Genomic DNA, 18,083 nt, shown 5'->3' on the forward strand with positions numbered 1-18,083 from the left:
CTTAAAGCAACATTTTGTGTTGATCTTAAAATAACAAAATAAAATTAAAGTTTACTACGGAAAATTAAACAAAACAATCAGTTGTTAACAGAATGTATCCCAATTTTCCATAAATTGTGTTCCTATTCAAATCCCCTATTTAAAAGCATATAGTGTAAAAGACCCCATTTTCTGGACGATGCATTCATTGCATTCTTGTTTTCTCCCAATTTTTCGACCCACACATATTTCAATTTTCCCCCACTCTAAGCTGCCTTTTTCTCGACGTCGCGCATTTTCGCCACTGCCGGGAATTTTCCACACAGGGAAAAGCATCCCCCATCCGATTTTCCCCAACGGCAACTGCAGGCCGAAATAATTATGCGTGTGCATTCCGTGGCCACACAGCAATGAGCTGCGATTTATGAATGCCAGGACCGAAAAACGCAGGAGCCGAAAACCAGGAGCCAACGGAAACGCAGGACCTCAGGTCGGAAAACTGAAAACAGAAAACTGAAAGCAGAAACATTCCTGCCACCCCCCACTGGCCGCCCCAAAAAGGCAGACATTATAATTATTAATAAATGCAGCAATGCAGGCGAAGGGGGTGGCTATTATTCGTTGGAGGGGGGTGGGGTCTCGGAAAATTCGAGGCGGGGAAAACAGGCTGGCAAATTCGTGGACAGCGGCAGCAACTATTTACGGCATTTCCATGCGAGCACGAAAAGTGCGAAACTGGAATTAATATGTGGCACCCAAATGACGGAGCTGCCTTCATTTTGCGAACCCCTCGATGACATCGCGTGTGCGGCGTTTTAAAATTTATGATACGAAATTGATTTTATTAAATAAAGTCGTTGCCAGTGAGTGCATTAAAATCGCAGCCTTAATTAAGAAGCAAGCACCACACTGGCTTACAAAACTAATATCCTATGTAATAAAACTAATATCCTATGTAATAAAAAGCTAACACTATAAATGAGATTTAGAAGTGCATACATATGTATGTTATATATGTATTAAGCTTCACCCTTTTTTATATGGAAAAAAAATATTTAAGTACAAAATCACTTAAATGGTAGCTACAAACAAAAATTATAAATTCACCCTTTAGGATAGTTTTCAATTTTTTGTAAACTTTTAAGATTTCTGTAAGGAAAATCGCTTTGTGGACAAGTGAAATCAGGAAAGGACAATAAAGCTGAATGAATTTTAAACAGGTGCACGGGTTAAATTCTGTCCACAAGGTCAGCAGGTTCTGGAGGGGGAGGAGTAAGAGGGTGGAGGGTGCCCTTAACCCCCAACAACCAACCAACAAGGCCTTTTGTTCTAGGACCTCCTTCAGCATTCCGTTTGCAATTTCGTTGGCAATTTGCTACCTCAAACTGTTTGCTTACACTGCGGAAAACATTTTAATGAAAAATAACTCATTCATATGCCTTATAAATAAATTTAATCAAATGATCTAAATAAATAAATTATTTTATGATTATTAAGTATGACTAATCGCTTTAGAGAGTATTTTATTACTGATTAAAGCATTATTGACATGCTATTTTCTTTATAATCAAAATAATTTGTTGGAAATGTCATAGATAAAATTGTAACATTTGCTTATTAAATTATTAAATATGTTAAATAAAGGAAAATGTATATAAAAACTGAAACAGAAAATCCATTTATTTGTTGATTTCATAATTGTGTTAATATTTTGTGTTATTGTACCATACAAATATGTATTTCTTACTGATAAAAGGCACAACAAATCTAAAGGCCTAAAAACATTTGTAAATTGCAGACCAGAATTAAGTCTAAATTGCCTGCCCAATTTAAAAAGGGTGTCTTTGTGCTTTCCTTAGTGTAGATTAGGCAGGTGAAAGGTGGGGGGGTTTTCGAGCGTAAATGTGTGGATTTCGAGGGCACTTTGTTGCACTTTTCGACTGCACACACTCAGCTGGAGGTGCGGAGAATTGAACTGCATTTTGTGGGCTTGCACTTGTGGCCAAATGTTGGCCAAAATGGCTTGGCTCGGCTTAGAACATGGCCACGACATGTTGATTGAGGCGTTTGAAGGGGGGATTTTGCTGGAGGAGCAGCGTGTGAAACTCTTTTTGTGTGGAGCCTCAAAGTTTGACCAGGAAACCAAGACAAACTGTTCGATAAACCTGCCAAACATAAAAGACCAACAACGAATGGTGATGCGAAATGCAAGAGTTTCGATTGATATTAAGTTTGCTTTCACCAAAACTTAATTTATACCTAACCAAGATGAAAAATTATAAAATCTTATTTTTTGTTATTGCTCAAAAAATAACATGTTAATGTTATATAAAGAAATAAACCATAATTTACATTTTATGACTTGAAAGCGTTAAAAGTGAATAAGTGTGATATAAGTTTCTTGTATAAAACAAAACTGCCCTAAATGTTTTATGAAAAAATTTAAAATCAGTTTAATAAAATAATGCCTAACAAAAAAACATTAAAATAAAGAAGTTTTTACTATTAATTTAAACTGCTCCTTAAAACTTCCCTTGCTGGCTACACTTGTTTAAAACTACCTTTCCTAGATCTCATACTCTTTTGTTAATTTCCTTTTCCAATTTTCCACTTGCCGACGAATCAAATAAATTTAATTAGAGCATAGCCACTTCGATCGGTTTTCCATGCGCCATTCACCGATTTTCCAGCTCCGTTTTTCCCCCCTCCTCTGCCCTTTGCCCTTGCCCTTTTCCCTTTATTCATGTGTGATTTTTCGATTGAGATCGAGCAGGCCTTTTCACATCCAGTTGAGAGCTGTTGACTGTGGCCCAATTTTGGTATCTCGACTTGGCCAACAGACGGCCAGAAAAGCAGACACCGCAGCAATTTGTACAAATTAGTTAGGGCTCATAAAAATGCCGGGCCTCTCTTTTTTTATTCTCCAGGGACAAACACATGGCGCACAGCCTGAGAACCGAAATTAATTGAAATATTAAACTCACACGATGAGTACACAAAAAAAATATGATGGGCCCAGCAACTTATTTTAATTATAATATAAATATTTCGCACCAAATTTGTTGAATTGTATTTGCAAACAGGTGATATAACAATTAAATTTTGTATTTTTCGATAGCAGACTTTTAGAATATATTTATGTATTACTTTAAAAAGAGAAAAAATATTTAAAAATGTTTAACCATTTCTTGTAGACATTTTTAAAAACACATAACAATTTTAACTTCATTAAATTTATTTTGTAAATTCCAACATTTAATATTAATTAATGTAAAAACTTAAAGTCTGTTTAAAAGATATTCCAGTCATATAAAAATTATTGTTTTGAGAGATTCGAAAAGAACCCAATTAAATATATATATATATATATAAATTATTAGTGCCAAAATAATTCGCCATAGATGGTCTTCGGTATTTTTTCTCCGTGTACGGTGGATCATCAAAGCGATGGGCAGCAGGTTAAGATATTAACGGAATGGGAAAATATTAATATTTATAATTTTTTTGGTATTGTTCTCGCGCGCAGCGGAGTTGACTTATGCGACAGTTTTATTGGGAGTCGGCATCTTGGAAAGTCAAACCCCGCGCCCCGAGGGCCACAAAGGGGTTAATGTTGATTGTGTCTTTACGTTAAGCGGGAAAAGGAGATGCCTTTGCTCGAAGAAAAAAAAATAAGTAAAAACTCTCAAAGTCATGACACAAAATCCCCATTGTATTTTTCGCTCGATTTTTACTAGTTCCGCGTAGTCCTGTGAAAAAAATCAGGGTAGAAGCGGGCAAAAAATTAACCAGAAAAATCGATTGTTTTTTGGGCATTGCTTAACCCATTCGCTGACCGAGTCATAAAAAAATCTCACACAAAAAATGTGCACGCATTTTTTACCCCCTTCGTCCTTTGACCGTAAATGAAAATGAAAACGAAACCGTGTCCTGTTCTCGTTCCACATTTACTCCTTTATCTCTAATTTATGTCTCGCTCGGTTGTCGTCTTTTTATGATTTTATTACTTTACGATCTAGCTAAAAAAAGCAGAGCAAAAAAACAGCGGGGTAAATGGTTAAGCAGAGTAAAGGAAGTACCAGAAAAGTAACAGAGATTTCCATTGGCTAAATAACAGAATTGTGTTAAGAAAATGTGTAATGTGGTCTTATGACACTGAATCATTCTTTTTTGTATTAACATATACTAGAAATGTATTAAAAACGAATAGGAAATTAAATAATTTTTAGCTACGCTCAGAATATCTTAATGTAAATCTGCTGTAAAGGCACTACATTTTGTTATCACTGTTGATAAAAAATTATTTAATCATTATATAATTATAAGCCAACCGATATTTTAAATAAATGTGTACAATATTTTAGCAAAATAAAAAGTATTTTTCTAAATTAAAATGAATTACAATTGGTACAACTATTGTTTTAAAATGTTCCTGGTAAAATGTATTTTTTTATACAACATTTGTATAGGTTTTTGTGCTGTGTGTGTCATAACGCCACAAAACCGTGAATTTGCATTGCCAGAACAATAACAGCAGCATCAATAATATAGAACCAGGCAGCAGGACTCAACCTAAGGTCGTTTTGCCTGAGTTCATTTTTTTCGCCTCCGTTTTTTTTAACCCCTTTTCGCTCTACAAATACAATTACGATTGTTCGCACTGGCAAAAAGGGGTTAAGGCGGGTAAGTTTCGCTGACCATTTTACCTAAACTACCGGGAATCGCGTTTTACGGTCGTTTTTTGTGCCGCTTCTGCGATTTTCTTGTGTGTTTTTTAGGATGGGTCAACTCTTTACTCAGAACTTGACCCGATCAATCTATTTAGGTTTGTAGGTTTCTAGTGCAGTTTCATTTCGAGTTTCTGCGTTTATTTTTTGTGCACTTTATGGTTCACATTTTTAGCATTTCGCAGAAACACATCCTTTCTCTAAGTTCTTTTTAATGTTTTGGGACTTTTTCATGGGTACGCTGGTTGATTTTCAGTCGCTGCGTTTTGACTTTGCATTTGTTGGGTTTGACTTTATGGCCAGGTTTTTGGTTGAGCCACAGTCAAGGTCTGAAAACAGGCACAAGGTCAGACGAAGCACTCCACCCATCTGTCAACCCAATGAAAAATAGGGTTAATCGGGTTGTTTTCTTTTAAAATTTCTTATATGTTTTTTACTTTGTATTCTGTATATGTAACTTAAGGTAGTTGTACGTTACAGTATAAACTAGTTATCCTTGAAATTTATTTATTTTTTAGCTACCATATTTTAAGCTTTATTCCTACCTTATATTTACTACTCCCCGCTACTCAATTTCCAAATAATTTTCTAGACTATTCAAATTAAATCATTTTCAACTGAAGAGAGTGTCTAACAAAATATAATAAACTCAGGGCATCTCAAGGCACTGCCATTTGTTTGTTTTCTTTTTGTGCCCAGTGCCCCCTTTCTGATTTTCCTGTTGTGCAATTTACTTTCATCAGCCGTCTGTCTCGAAAAGAATCAAAACAGTGTAAGGGAAATTTGCTCAACTTAGCTGCGCATCATTTAACTTTGAGCAGAAACGAGCAGAGTGGATTACACACATGAAAGGGCGTACAAAAAGATACTCCGTATCTGTATCTTTTTAGGTTGAAATAGGAAAAACTGGGGTGGGTTAACGAGGAGTAATCGAAACCCGTCAAAATGGCAAACACAACAATGCGTCTTAGAAACGAGCTGAAAAGGAGGAAAGGTCCTTAAGCACATTACACGATCGCCGAGATATTCACATGTGTGTATCTGTATCGGAAGGATCGAGATCAGCTGCATCTCCACTCCTCTACTGTTTTCAGATTATTATTAGCGCAACATTAACGTCAAATTACGCATCTATTTTGCGCACTTTATCTCGATCTTTCTATATGCCACATATCCCATAAAAAGCGGTGCAACATCAAAAAAATGAGGGGGGATTAACCCCCGGGATTACGATTACTGGACCATGTGTGTTCCTCTTTTTGTTTTTCGCTAGGTGGTCAGTGCAGCATCTTAAGTCGAATGTGGGCAGGTGGAGCAAGATACACATATCTTATAGATACAGATACAGATACAAATACGGTAGCCGGCCGATGTGTGGAATTGGTTTGGTTAATGAGGCGTTCAGGCGGAGATATGGGAAATCTCGAATGAGATATGTACGTAGAAAACACATGCAAAGTATATTTAAAGAAATGATTTAAAATAACAAAGGTTAAACGAATAGGGAAGGGGTATGCAAACATTGAAAGTCTCAGACAAATATCTTTGTTTTCCCATATCTATATATTTTTTTTATGTAACCCACGCAAGACGCTTAAGTTTATTTATAGATATTTTTGGAAAAGTGTAGTGTATTTAATCAAAGGAGGTCTGGAATTTTATATTCTTCTTTTAGATCTGCGAAATCTTAAATTTATTAAATATGTCTGTTTGATTTCATGACGTCTTTTTTATTACATATTACACATTTTTCTTGCAGCTCAAACTATTAATATGTAAACATGCATAAAATTCTTTGTAAATAATTTAAAAGACAAAGTTTGAGGTAAAATACAGTGCAAACTTCGACATAATCGGCTGTAGAGTAAATCAAACATTTCGCCAAACCAAATTACAAAATTAATCCGGAAGAAAATCCCACCACCTGACACAACTCCCACAAGTAGAAAATCGAAGGGGGGAAAAACTACTTTTCCGAAGGCGTGGATGCGTGAATGCGTGACAATAATTAAAAGATCTCGAATGCAAACAGCGCAAATGGAATGAAAACAAGGTCGTAGGCCGAAAACTAATAGCAAAAGCAAATTTGTCACCCTCCTAACATCCCAACCTGCCACGCCCACAGCCTTGAAATGCGCACGCAAATGTTTGTCTGTTTGCCTGTCTATTTGTTTGTTTGTCTGTTTGTTTGTTTGTTGATTGAGACGGCTTTGATTTTCGCTGAGCTGATTTTGATGTGTGGTACAGGGGGGCTAGAAGTTGGCGGCGAGGGGCTGTCATGGGTTAAGAGGGGGTGGGTGAGGGTGTGGGTTAAGACAAGTGCGCTGGTGTTTGCAGAGCTGTTGTGTGCATAAGCACAGGCGATTATTGACGCACCGCCAGCGATTGCATTTTGCTTTTTTAAAATCGATCTCAAAGGTTACACCAGTCAAAACGACATTTTTCAGAATTTATTAATGCATTCATTTCATAAATATTTATATCTTGAAAGCAGAAAAGTAAAGCAAAACTTTCCAATAAAGATTTAAAAAATTATTTAACTCTCTATACAAATTTATTAATATCAATAAAGATGAAAAAATGAGTTACAAAATGAAAAAAATTATGTATTGAGTCGAACATTTTTATAAAATGTAATACAAAATTATATAAATTGAATTAAATTAATCTAATAAAAACCTGTAATTTTCTTCCAGGGAAAATGGGTACCAACAAAATAGAATATATTATAAAACATATCTGTAGAAACTCTCTTAAGATACCTATCTATTACACATCCAAGGGTTAAAATATAATTCCAACTGCAACGAGTGGTTTTCCAAAGAGGTAAGGCCCGGAAAATCTCGAAATCAGTTTCCTTTTTTGCTGGCCAAAAAAAAACCCCTTTCCGTGCGGTCGTGCGTGAAATTTAATCAAAGCAAGACTAAACCCCTTGTTGCCCCCTTAACCCCCACCAAACTCTTTTAACCCACCGATGTGCGCCATCAATGTGGCCAACAGTTTTCGGTGTCCCAAAAGTAGACGACATACAAACAACCGGAAATGTTGCACATTTGTAACTTCAGCACACTTTTCCACAGGGAGAAAGACAAGTGGAAATGGGGAAAATGAGGAACAGGGATCGCGGAGTAAACGTTAAAGTTTCCCATCCGCAGCAAGTGCAAATTTCTGTCAATTGTTGTAAATGGTCTTTCCTTTTTCTTCGGTGCGCCAATTTGTTGCTTAAAGTGTTCCTTTTTTGTACATCTGGGAGAAAACTTATTTAAGCCCCACTAAAAAAGACTTTTATCGAAATGACAAAAGTTTAGACTAGAATATTTAATTGAATAACAAAAAAAAACTTGATGTAAAAAAAAAAAAAATTGCTTATGTGTTTATTTCCAAATATGTGTTACTAAAAGTTTTCGTATTGAAAGATTTACTTACCTGCTTATATGTATTACAGAAAGAAAATGAAATTGATGTTTGACTAAACACCGATCAATTTATAATTATTGAGCTAGCTTTTTGAATTTTGGCGCCGGCCTTCGCAGTGTTGCTTCTTCCGTTCGCTATATCGATATTTCCATTTCGCGAAACAGCTGAGCCGCAACAACAAAGAGAGATAAGAAGAAGAGGAATTTTTTTTCGCTATGTCAAAAAAATTCTCTGAGAGAATTGGAACAAAAGCGCTCTCTCGGTTTTTTTCTTATTCTTTTTGATCTCTCTCTCTCTCGCGCTTTTTGTTTTTTTGTTTGCACCTCCCGCAAACGCAAATTTGCGGTTAATAAATCGACGTCGCGTCAGTTAAAACGCGTCGCTTGATGGGCCAGCCAGCGAATTTATTTATAATTTTAGACTTATTGTTTGTAATCCGTAATCTGTAATTGTAATTCGCTTTTTTCGCGCTTTCACCCTTTCTCCCTTTCTTCGCGCTCCTCTTCTTATTCTTCCCGTACGGCGTGGCTTTTTCTTCTTCTTCCTCCTCTTTCATTTGTTTTGACGTCGCGTTCTTGTGCATTTTATTCTTATTTTTTGTCTGTTGGTGTATTTGTACACACGTTTTTTTTGTAGTTGTTTCAAATGTGATATAATTTGTTAAGTATTTATTTATAAATTGCGCGACGCCGAGGAAACACAAAAAACGAGGATTTCTGACCAAACAACACTGCAGCCGAAAGAGCAATAAAAAGGAGCAGCAAAAACCAAACCACAAGGCAATAAGAAATAACAACTAACGGCGAAAACAAAATCTAAGAAGGAATCAGAAGACAAAGGCAGAAACAACAACTACCAAAAAAAAAAACGGCAAATTAAGCATTTTTATAAAAGCGATTAGATAAAATAGAATTTTATAAAATAATGCAAAAGGAAATAACGTAAAGAAAAGAGGAAAACGAAGAGCATAAGCAAATACAAAAAAAAAGTAAATACACTAAGCAGAAGGGGAAACAAATTTTTTAAAAAAGAAGGAGGAAAAATTTTAAATTTTTTTTACAATTTAAAAAAATAGTTTCCAAGTAAAAAAAGTAATATAATCAAATAAAAAACGGAGCTTCCCATAAGCAATTAAGGCCGAGAGCAGTTGAATTTAATAAGATCTCTAAGCAATTAAAAGCAACAGAAAGAAATCAAACACATCACAACACAAATGAATGCTTTAAACTTAATTAAAAGAAAAACAAGTTCGAACACTTAATAAAAATTAAATCGCTACTTAATAAACTAAATTGAAGCAATCGGAAAATCACTTAAAAATCATTTTAAAATAAATACAAATTTAAAACAAATAATTCTAAAGGACCGCTATCAAAAACAAAACACAATAAATATCAAAATTTAAAAATAAAAATAGTAAAACTTCCCCTAAAATATTCAAAATTTATGAAATTTAAATTGGAAAAAAAAATCATTAAAAAATACCATTAAATACGATTAGTTATAAAATATGTTTTAAAAGACATTGCATTTAAACTTAAAGACAGACTAGGCCAAAAAATTATTAAAAATCAAAATATCATAGGAAAACATTTTAATACCTAACAATTGAAATAACAAAAGAACTATTATTAATTTCTTCAAAGAAAATAAAAGCGGTAAAACAAACTAAAACAAAAAAGAAATTAAATTGAAAGCTCCTGGGACCTTGCACCCTCCATCAAATAAAACCGTCAAAATCGGAGAAATAAAGGCGCTATCGGCCTACCCCTATCCCCATACCAATTTTTATCCGCCGGTGGACTTGAACTTGGACCCAGATCCCGAAGCCAAGATGGTGTACTCCACGAACATCCTGCTGGCGATTGTGACGATCCTGACGGCCGTGTTCATTTGGTCCCGCCGCACCTATGTCTACTGGCAGCGTCGTCGGGTGAAGTTCGTCCAGCCCACCCACCTGCTGGGCAATCTGAGCCGAGTCCTTCGCTTGGAGGAGTCGTTTGCCCTGCAGCTGCGCCGCTTCTACTTCGACGAGCGATTCCGCAACGAGCCCGTGGTGGGCATCTATCTGTTCCACCAGCCAGCCCTCCTCATCCGCGACCTGCAACTGGTGCGAACGGTGCTGGTCGAGGATTTTGTCAGCTTCTCCAATCGGTTCGCCAAGTGCGACGGGCGCAGCGATAAAATGGGCGCCCTATCGCTCTTCCTGGCCAAACAACCCGAGTGGCGCGAGATCCGCACCAGGCTAGCACCCGCCTTCGCCGGCGCCAAGCTCAAACAGATGTTCTCGCTGATGGAGGAGGTGAGTCACCCAGTCACCCAGTAAACCGGCCGGTTCCGAGGCCCCATTCCCCAGTCCCAAGAACCACGTCACATGTTTCGAACAACTACACATGGCTACAAAGCATATGTTTTGGGGGATCAGTTTGGGCAGTACTCTGAGAATACATTCTTAGCTATTTTGGAAATAATTATTATCTATATTGGGGAGAAATACAGTGAATATTAAAAAAATATATAGGTATACCTTCAATATATTTTATTGAATATACATTTATACTTTTACAATTCTATCTCATTAATATATTTGTTTTAAATTTCTTAGTTTTCTTTTAAATTTAACAAAAATTAGGAAACCAAACAAAAAAATTGTCTGTATATTCAAGAACTTTTTTATTTTATTTTTCCATCATGGTTTTTTTTTTTGTATATTTTAATGTTTTTAATTTATACTTTTATGGAAAACACAATTTTCTAATCGATACTGGCCTGCCAAACATTCCCCTAAGAAAACTTGAGGTGTGTATTCTATGGGTTGTGTTTTTTTTAACATACATACATACATGTACATTTTCCAATCAAAGAAGATTTGTAGGTTGATAAAAGAGAGTCTCTTTGTTTCTTTTTTGGTCTTATCAGACGAAACTGGTTGTTACCGACTTATTTCTTTGACAGGCTATCTTATCAAAGGTCAACCACTATCACTTTATTCACCGAGAAAACCATAAATAGCTTCAAACTATTGGTTCTTCTATATTTTATCACAAAACCAAAAGTTTTATGCAAATGAACACCGAAATGTCTCTGGCAAAAACGATTGGCGAAACAAAACAAAAACAAAAATTACTAATCATTCTGATAATGCAAATGCCCATGACAAAGCTTAATCTGCCAGCTAAATATGTTTGTCGAAACAACTTTAATACATAGATTTGTTCTAGTTTGTGTATGAGTGCACATACATACATGTACAAGAACTCAAGACAACAAGTTTTTTTGTGCTTTATTTTAACATATGTATGTATGCTTCATTTGGTATTTGATTTAAGCAGTAAAATAGCTGATTTTCACAGATGCTCCGTTTTTACGACTAAGTATGGGTTGCCCTCACAGATGCTTTATTTGCCTTTTCTATTCTATATTATATCCTGGCTATATAACCCTAGATCGGCTGCGATTTGGAGTGGTATCTGAAGCGTCTGACCCGAGACTTGCGACGCGGCGACGCCGAACGGGGTGCCATTGTGAGCATCAAGGATGTGTGCGATCTGTACAACACGGATATGATTGCCAGCATCGCCTTCGGCCTGAGATCGTATAGCCTGCGGAATACGCAATCGGAGATCGGTTCACATTGTCAGGATCTATTTCGACCGAATGTACGTCGAATAATCGACTTGTTTGTGATCTTTTACCTGCCAAAATTGGTGCCGCTGCTGCGGCCCAAACTTTTTACGGAGCCGCATGCGGAATTCCTGCGCCGTGTCATCCAGCTGGTGGTCGAGGAGCGGGAACGTGGTGGCGATCTGCGCAACGATCTCATCGAGATGCTGCTAACGCTGAAGAAGGAGGCCGCTCTGCAGCAGGACAAGTCGCATTTCACGCATCATCGTGACTTTTTGGCCGCCCAGGCGGCATCCTTTGAGGTGGCAGGCATTGAAACCTGTTCGGCGAGCATGTCCTTTGCCCTCTACGAGTTGGCCAAACAGCCGCTGATGCAGTCGCGTTTGCGACGCGAAATACGCGAAGCCTTTGCCGACGACCCCAATGGCAAGCTGACCTACGAGGCCCTCGCCCGGATGGAGTTCCTCGACATGGTCGTGGAGGAAACGCTGCGAAAATATCCGATTGTGCCGCTTCTCGAGCGCGAGTGCACGCCGATCAACAAGAAGCGCTTCTATTCGCTGAGGCCACATGCCGAGTGCTACGCACGCCGTGGAATGCCCGTGTTCATATCCAATCTGGCCATACATCATGATCCTCAGGTGCGTATTGCATGGGGAAAACAGTTGCCGGCGAACGGGATAGTAATTTTTGTTTACAAACACTTGTTTGTTACTAATACAATTAAATGGATTTTGACTTAACCTTATCTGTTGCTCGAATAGAAATAGCTCGACACTGATTATAGGTGGCTATGTGGCTATAATTTCTGCTATAATTTGCTCTTCTCATAGTCATGGTAATTAAATGTAGTTTTTAAATTGAAAAAAAAAAAACACAAAAAAGCAAGTCTAAATGTCTTCCTTACTCTTCAGTTTATTATTTTAAATAATACAAATGTTTCTTGTTTCCTTTGCAGTACTGGCCGGACCCCGAACGCTTCGATCCGGAACGCTTCAGTGCGACGAACAAGCCGCTGCAGGCGCCCATGTCCTACTTGCCCTTTGGGGCGGGGCCGCACAACTGCATCGGAATGCAAGTCGGTCTGCTGCAGATCAAGCTGGGCCTAGTCTTCTTTTTGCACCGCCATCGCGTCGAGATCTGCGACCGCACCGTGGAGCGCATTCGATTCGACGCCAAGTTCGCGCTGCTGGCCAGCGAACAACGCATTTACCTCAAGGTCGACTGTTTATAGCCACCAACGATCCCATCCGCCCTTCGCCATCCGATATCAGCAGCATTATTTTGTGGGACGGCAGCAGGTCCACCCCATCGTCGTCATCGTCTTGTAAATACTTCGGCCTGCCTCAAATAAACTTTGCTACGAAATTTTTTTTTTTCTAAAAACCTATCCCATTGAGTTCTTACTTACGGATGATTCTTGATTTACGGATGATTTGTGATACGACTGTGCTCAAAATAATAGTACTAAATAGTGAAAACTGCCTGAAAAAGTCATAGATATTTGGGTATATTATAAAACCCGCTTACCAGTAAAAACAATGAAAAGAAAACACAATTGTTGATTTCTTTAATATTCTACTTTGCTTAGGAGATAAAGAGCTATAAATTTAACTTTCCAGATTTATTTACGCAGCTTTGCAATATTTTGAAAGCATTATATTTATTTAAAAATAATATTTTATTTTATTTATATTTGATGAAAAGTACTGGTCAAACTTAATATTTCCTTCATAACCTGCAACCATTAATTAAGCTTTTAAATTAAAGATTCTTTTGTGTTTTATAAACAATTTTTTTTATACCATACGCATTTTTTTTACACCTTGTAAAAGTAGTTTAAGTTTTAATTATGTTTGCTTTATTATTTACTTTTTTTTATAATTTATGACCCAATTTAAGTGTGTACTACTAAACTTCGTATACGTACGTATATATAATACTACGTATGCCCCTGTTTTAGGGGTTAAACTCGAATTTATCTCGTTTGCCCTTAGTCTAACAGTATAATAAAAGTGAGAGTTTATCGCACTGAGCGGGAGCAGTGCCCCCATCGTCTGGTAAATACAAGTAATTCTTGGGCTTTTTTTTCCCCACAAGCCACCTCGGCGAACTTTTATTTAATATATATTGACAGGGGGTCGACGGGGGAGTGCCCGGGGCGTTCCGTTCCGTTCCACTGATAACTTATCAGTCGGCCGGGCCTCGGAGGCCTTTGCCCGGTGGCCTGATCATTTCGATTCGGATTCGGTTTCGGATTCGTGTTTCGGTCTCGGATGCGCTGGGGCTGGGACAGGCCGGCTACGTCATCGTCATCGCCCACCCGAGAGCTTTATAAACAAAGTTCAGTTTTGTGGTCGTCTAGAGTTCGAGTGGATTAGAGTGGACCGCCAAAAAAATTCCCTGAGAAAGTGAAAGTCAATAATTCTTAAATGATTTTTTTTTTTAACTAAGTAAATCTTTTCATAGGAAGTGAATAACATTATATTCCTATATTCAAACAAGTTGTACAAAAATCGACTGATACCTTCCCATTACTTTGCAAATTAAAATCCAACATGTTTGTTTAATGTACTCTTAAAGATTTTGTTTTTTTCTTTTGGTTGCATTTTTTGTTCATTTTTATGATGGAAGGAATTTCCGAAATTTAACTTTAAATTAACTTGACTAATTGAAATCCCAACCAGAAGTGGTACACCTTTATACGCTTATGGTTCTTATCTCTAATAAACTACATTAACATTTAGGTTTTTAATTTGTTCTACATAAAAAAATTAAAATATGCCAAACGTTGAATTTAAACAAGAAAACAGAAGAAAATGGTCTTAAATAAAATAATAATTTAATATTTTAAATAAGAACCCCAAGATTAGAAAGGTTATCTATTGAACTTCTGTGACTAGTGCATTAAAATTGAGCTAATGAAAACGTATGAGGTTAAAAAAAAAAATAAATAATGGACCTAATAATTAATTATAAAATCGGTCTAGGAATCTAGTCAGCGAACGTTGCTTAACCTGTTGCAGTTCCCCCGCAAAGCTTAAAGTCCAAGATCAAATTGTGTACGATCTTTCGATATATGTGCGAAAACCGGTTGCAAATAGCTTATTTGTGGTCAATTAAGATTAACACAAATCTGAGGTTATAGGGTATAAACAGCGTCTGGATCCGATGAAAATAAAACACTTCACAGCTGTCATTCGTTTGCTCAGAATTCATCGAGTTTCCAGAAATTTAGGGACAGGAAAAATAGTAATTATAAATAAATGATTTTAAATATTTTATCCTATTTTTACAGGTACGATATTAGCAATAAAAACATATTTTAGTTAGTTATTTGTAAATTTCTTAAAATGTTTGCAAAAATGTATTTTAAACAAATATTTTTCATATTAATTTGTAATATAGAAATATAAACACATTTTACAAACCAATATTTTCCTATAAAAAAAACAACTCTAGGAGATGAACTGAGTGATACTTTTTCACTGTGCACTTTATACTTCATGAATGTTTTTTTTTTCATTCCATATACATATGTATATTTGAAACACCGACATCGGCGTTGGCGGCGTTATGCAAATGCTCACACCCAATGGAGGGAAAACAAGCGGAAAACCGAAGGGTTTTCGTGATTTCCATGGAAAAGTGCGTGCGCAACTCTTTGAGGGGAAAACCCGCTCGTTTTTCCACTGCGCTGGTCAGTTTTTATTAGACCGCGAAAAATCAACAGTGGCCGGCTCGTCAGGGTGGTCTGTTTTCCGCTTTTCCGATCTGATCCTTTGCCGTCGAGCCGCATTCCTTTCTTGTTTTTGGTCCTTGCGCGCACGCCGCTAAAAGGGTTTTATTACAGCCTCCCGTAAAATGTAATGTCATAAAGTTCCGAAAGCAAATGTTGCACCGAACTACACGGCGCAAAAACGAGTATGGCAAAAAATATTATATATTAATATTTAATTAATACTCATTTGAGTATTAAAAAAATTATAAATTTATAAAACTTAATACTGGTAGAGCTAAGAATGTATAATTTATAAGTATTATTTTGAAGATCATACAAATTCATAATTATTTTATTTTCACTATGAAAAGTGTCTGATTTCAGAATTCGTATCTCCATCATCAACTTAAAGAAATTATTCGAAACCTGTCAAATAATATTTAAAACTACACACACACATTTGAAAGTGTATTTATGTGTTACCAATATTCGTAATTCTGTTATTTTTTTAATTTAATTTGGACACCGTTTTCAATTGATTTTTTTCAGTGTATTATCTGGATACAACATTTGTTTTTCGCTTCGAGTGAATGAAAAGGGAAAGAGTTGCACTCAGCCTCCTTCTGCAGTTGCAGTTGCAGTTGCATTTGCTGTTGCTGTTGCCTTCTGGGAATCATTTGCGCCCTCGACCTTCCGCTGACCCATCGACCTGGGCTAATTTACATAAACCTATGCAAACATCCCAGGAACAACAAAAACAAACATTGCATTCCCATTCCCGAAAGGGTGAAGCAATAGCCCAGATGTTGCACTGCACAGAAAGAAACTCATCTGATTAAATTGATATAAAGTGGTTAATAATATGTTTAAACTGATTCAATGCAACTTTATATATTTTTAATTGACATAAATTTATAATGCTTTTGTTTTTTTAAGAATGATAAGTACCTGTAAACTTATATTCGATATTGGCATAGCTTGTATGTAAAATAATGACATAAAACTAATTTAAAGTGCACGTATTATTTTGCGCAGGACATCAAATGTATTTATTTTTGAAATAAATATTATACAACAAAAACAATGCACACTCAAATTTTAGTGTTTTTCTTATTTTATAAGAAATTTCATTTTGTAATTCAATTAACTATGAGTTTATTTTTAATTTTTTTTTTAGGTTGCATTGAATGTGTTGTTTTTGGAGGGGGCCTTAGTAAAACCTATCTTTGTTTAAGAGTTTTTTAAGCGTATTTGTTTATGTTTGCTGGTTTGTTGACAGGCGAAAGTTATGAGTTCATAGTTACCGACTTTTCTTAAAAGTATAAAAATAAAGAAAAAACTTGACCAGATGAGTTTCTTCATATGTTGTTCGTAGTTTTTGGACCCAATTAGAGCCCCTACTCCCACGCACGTGTTCATTTTCGGCCCTGCACTTGTCGGCTCCCATTCCCCTGACTTTTTCGGGGTTTTTTCCAACAGATCCCTCTGACAGTTGCTGTTGTTACGGTTCACCATGACCAACGCCAACAATTACCGCCGCAATTCTATTGTCCCTCGATTTCCTGGGCCCCTGCACATGTAGATATATGTATAGCAACATATACATATAGTTTTTATAGCCCATTTCCCACATGTCGCGGAGTTTTGCCCTCTTCGGGAATGACACTTCGGAACCATTTTAATGAGCCCAAATTACTCGCTCACACACTGCGGAGGAGTTCGAACTTCGAACTAAAAACGGAAAAAAAACGGAAAAAAAAGGGAGAAAAACACTGGATGCACATGTCCAGTCGATCGGGCGGAAGTTGCCATTAGCCGTTAACCATTATCCATTAACCATTAACCATTCACCATTCACCAGTTGGCATCGATCCTCACGATCCTCATCGATCTGCGAAGACAAAACCAATTAAGACTGTCAAACAAATTTTAAGCGCCATCGGAATTATGATTATTAATGAGGGTTCATTGTTTATGACTCAATTTGGGCGAGTTCGAAAGGTATGGGAAAAGTATCAACAAAACTAGTCAGCCATTCATTACCGAAAACTCGTATTTAGTTTTGCCAGACATTATGATACCATCTTAAAAGCTAAATAAATTTATAGGTTTATTAAATATATTCATTTTAATTTTCAAATTAAAAAGTTAAACAAATAATGTACCAATATAAACAAAAAAATGAAAAACAATCAGTTTTTTGGCCAAATCAGCATAAATATTGATCCAATGATGGAATGGTATACCTCAATCAACTTGTAACAAAATTTCAAATCAAATGACATTTAAATCTGAACTTTTTATTTTTGTTACATTTTTGCAAAATATTGTGATGTAACATCTTATGAAAAAAAAGTTTATACGTTGCATAAAACAGTCTTTTTTTTTAGCTGTGCTACTAATTTTGGTTAAGTTACACAAAATAAAACCCAAAAAAAATGTTATTTTAACGAAAAGTCCAAATAGTCATATAACGTGGAATTTTGGATTCTTTTTTATTTTGCAACAATGTGCGGGTTAGTTCTGCATTTAGACATTGGGCTTTGATGTTCAGTTTCTCCGCCTTTCTTTTCGTTTTTTGTTTTTTATTTTTATTTTTCCTTACAAGTGGCCGG

At 36.3% G+C, this 18,083-nt stretch overlaps 1 protein-coding gene across 1 annotated transcript; it reads left to right on the forward strand.

Moving 5' to 3' along the window:
• Positions 1-9,556: 9,556 nt before the first annotated feature.
• LOC108144638 (probable cytochrome P450 6v1) lies at positions 9,557-13,137 on the forward strand. The gene is made up of 3 exons (XM_017269677.2): positions 9,557-10,425; positions 11,570-12,388; positions 12,706-13,137. The coding sequence occupies exons 1-3, from the start codon at positions 9,958-9,960 to the stop codon at positions 12,979-12,981; spliced, it is 1,563 nt and encodes a 520-aa protein (XP_017125166.1). The 5' UTR covers positions 9,557-9,957; the 3' UTR covers positions 12,982-13,137.
• Positions 13,138-18,083: the final 4,946 nt, after the last annotated feature.

The sequence above is a fragment of the Drosophila elegans genome, unplaced genomic scaffold, assembly GCF_018152505.1.
Source record: "Drosophila elegans isolate 14027-0461.03 unplaced genomic scaffold, ASM1815250v1 contig_149, whole genome shotgun sequence".
NCBI classification, from domain to species: Eukaryota; Metazoa; Arthropoda; class Insecta; order Diptera; family Drosophilidae; genus Drosophila; species Drosophila elegans.

What these genes read in the sequence shown, in the direction of transcription:
- LOC108144638 (XM_017269677.2), top strand. Translation starts at nt 9,958, where the DNA reads ATGGTGTACTCCACGAACATCCTGCTGGCGATTGTGACGATCCTGACG. An exon ending in TGTTCTCGCTGATGGAGGAG is followed by an intron (nt 10,426 to 11,569) that starts GTGAGTCACCCA and finishes ATATAACCCTAG; the next exon opens with ATCGGCTGCGATTTGGAGTG. An exon ending in CCATACATCATGATCCTCAG is followed by an intron (nt 12,389 to 12,705) that starts GTGCGTATTGCA and finishes TTTCCTTTGCAG; the next exon opens with TACTGGCCGGACCCCGAACG.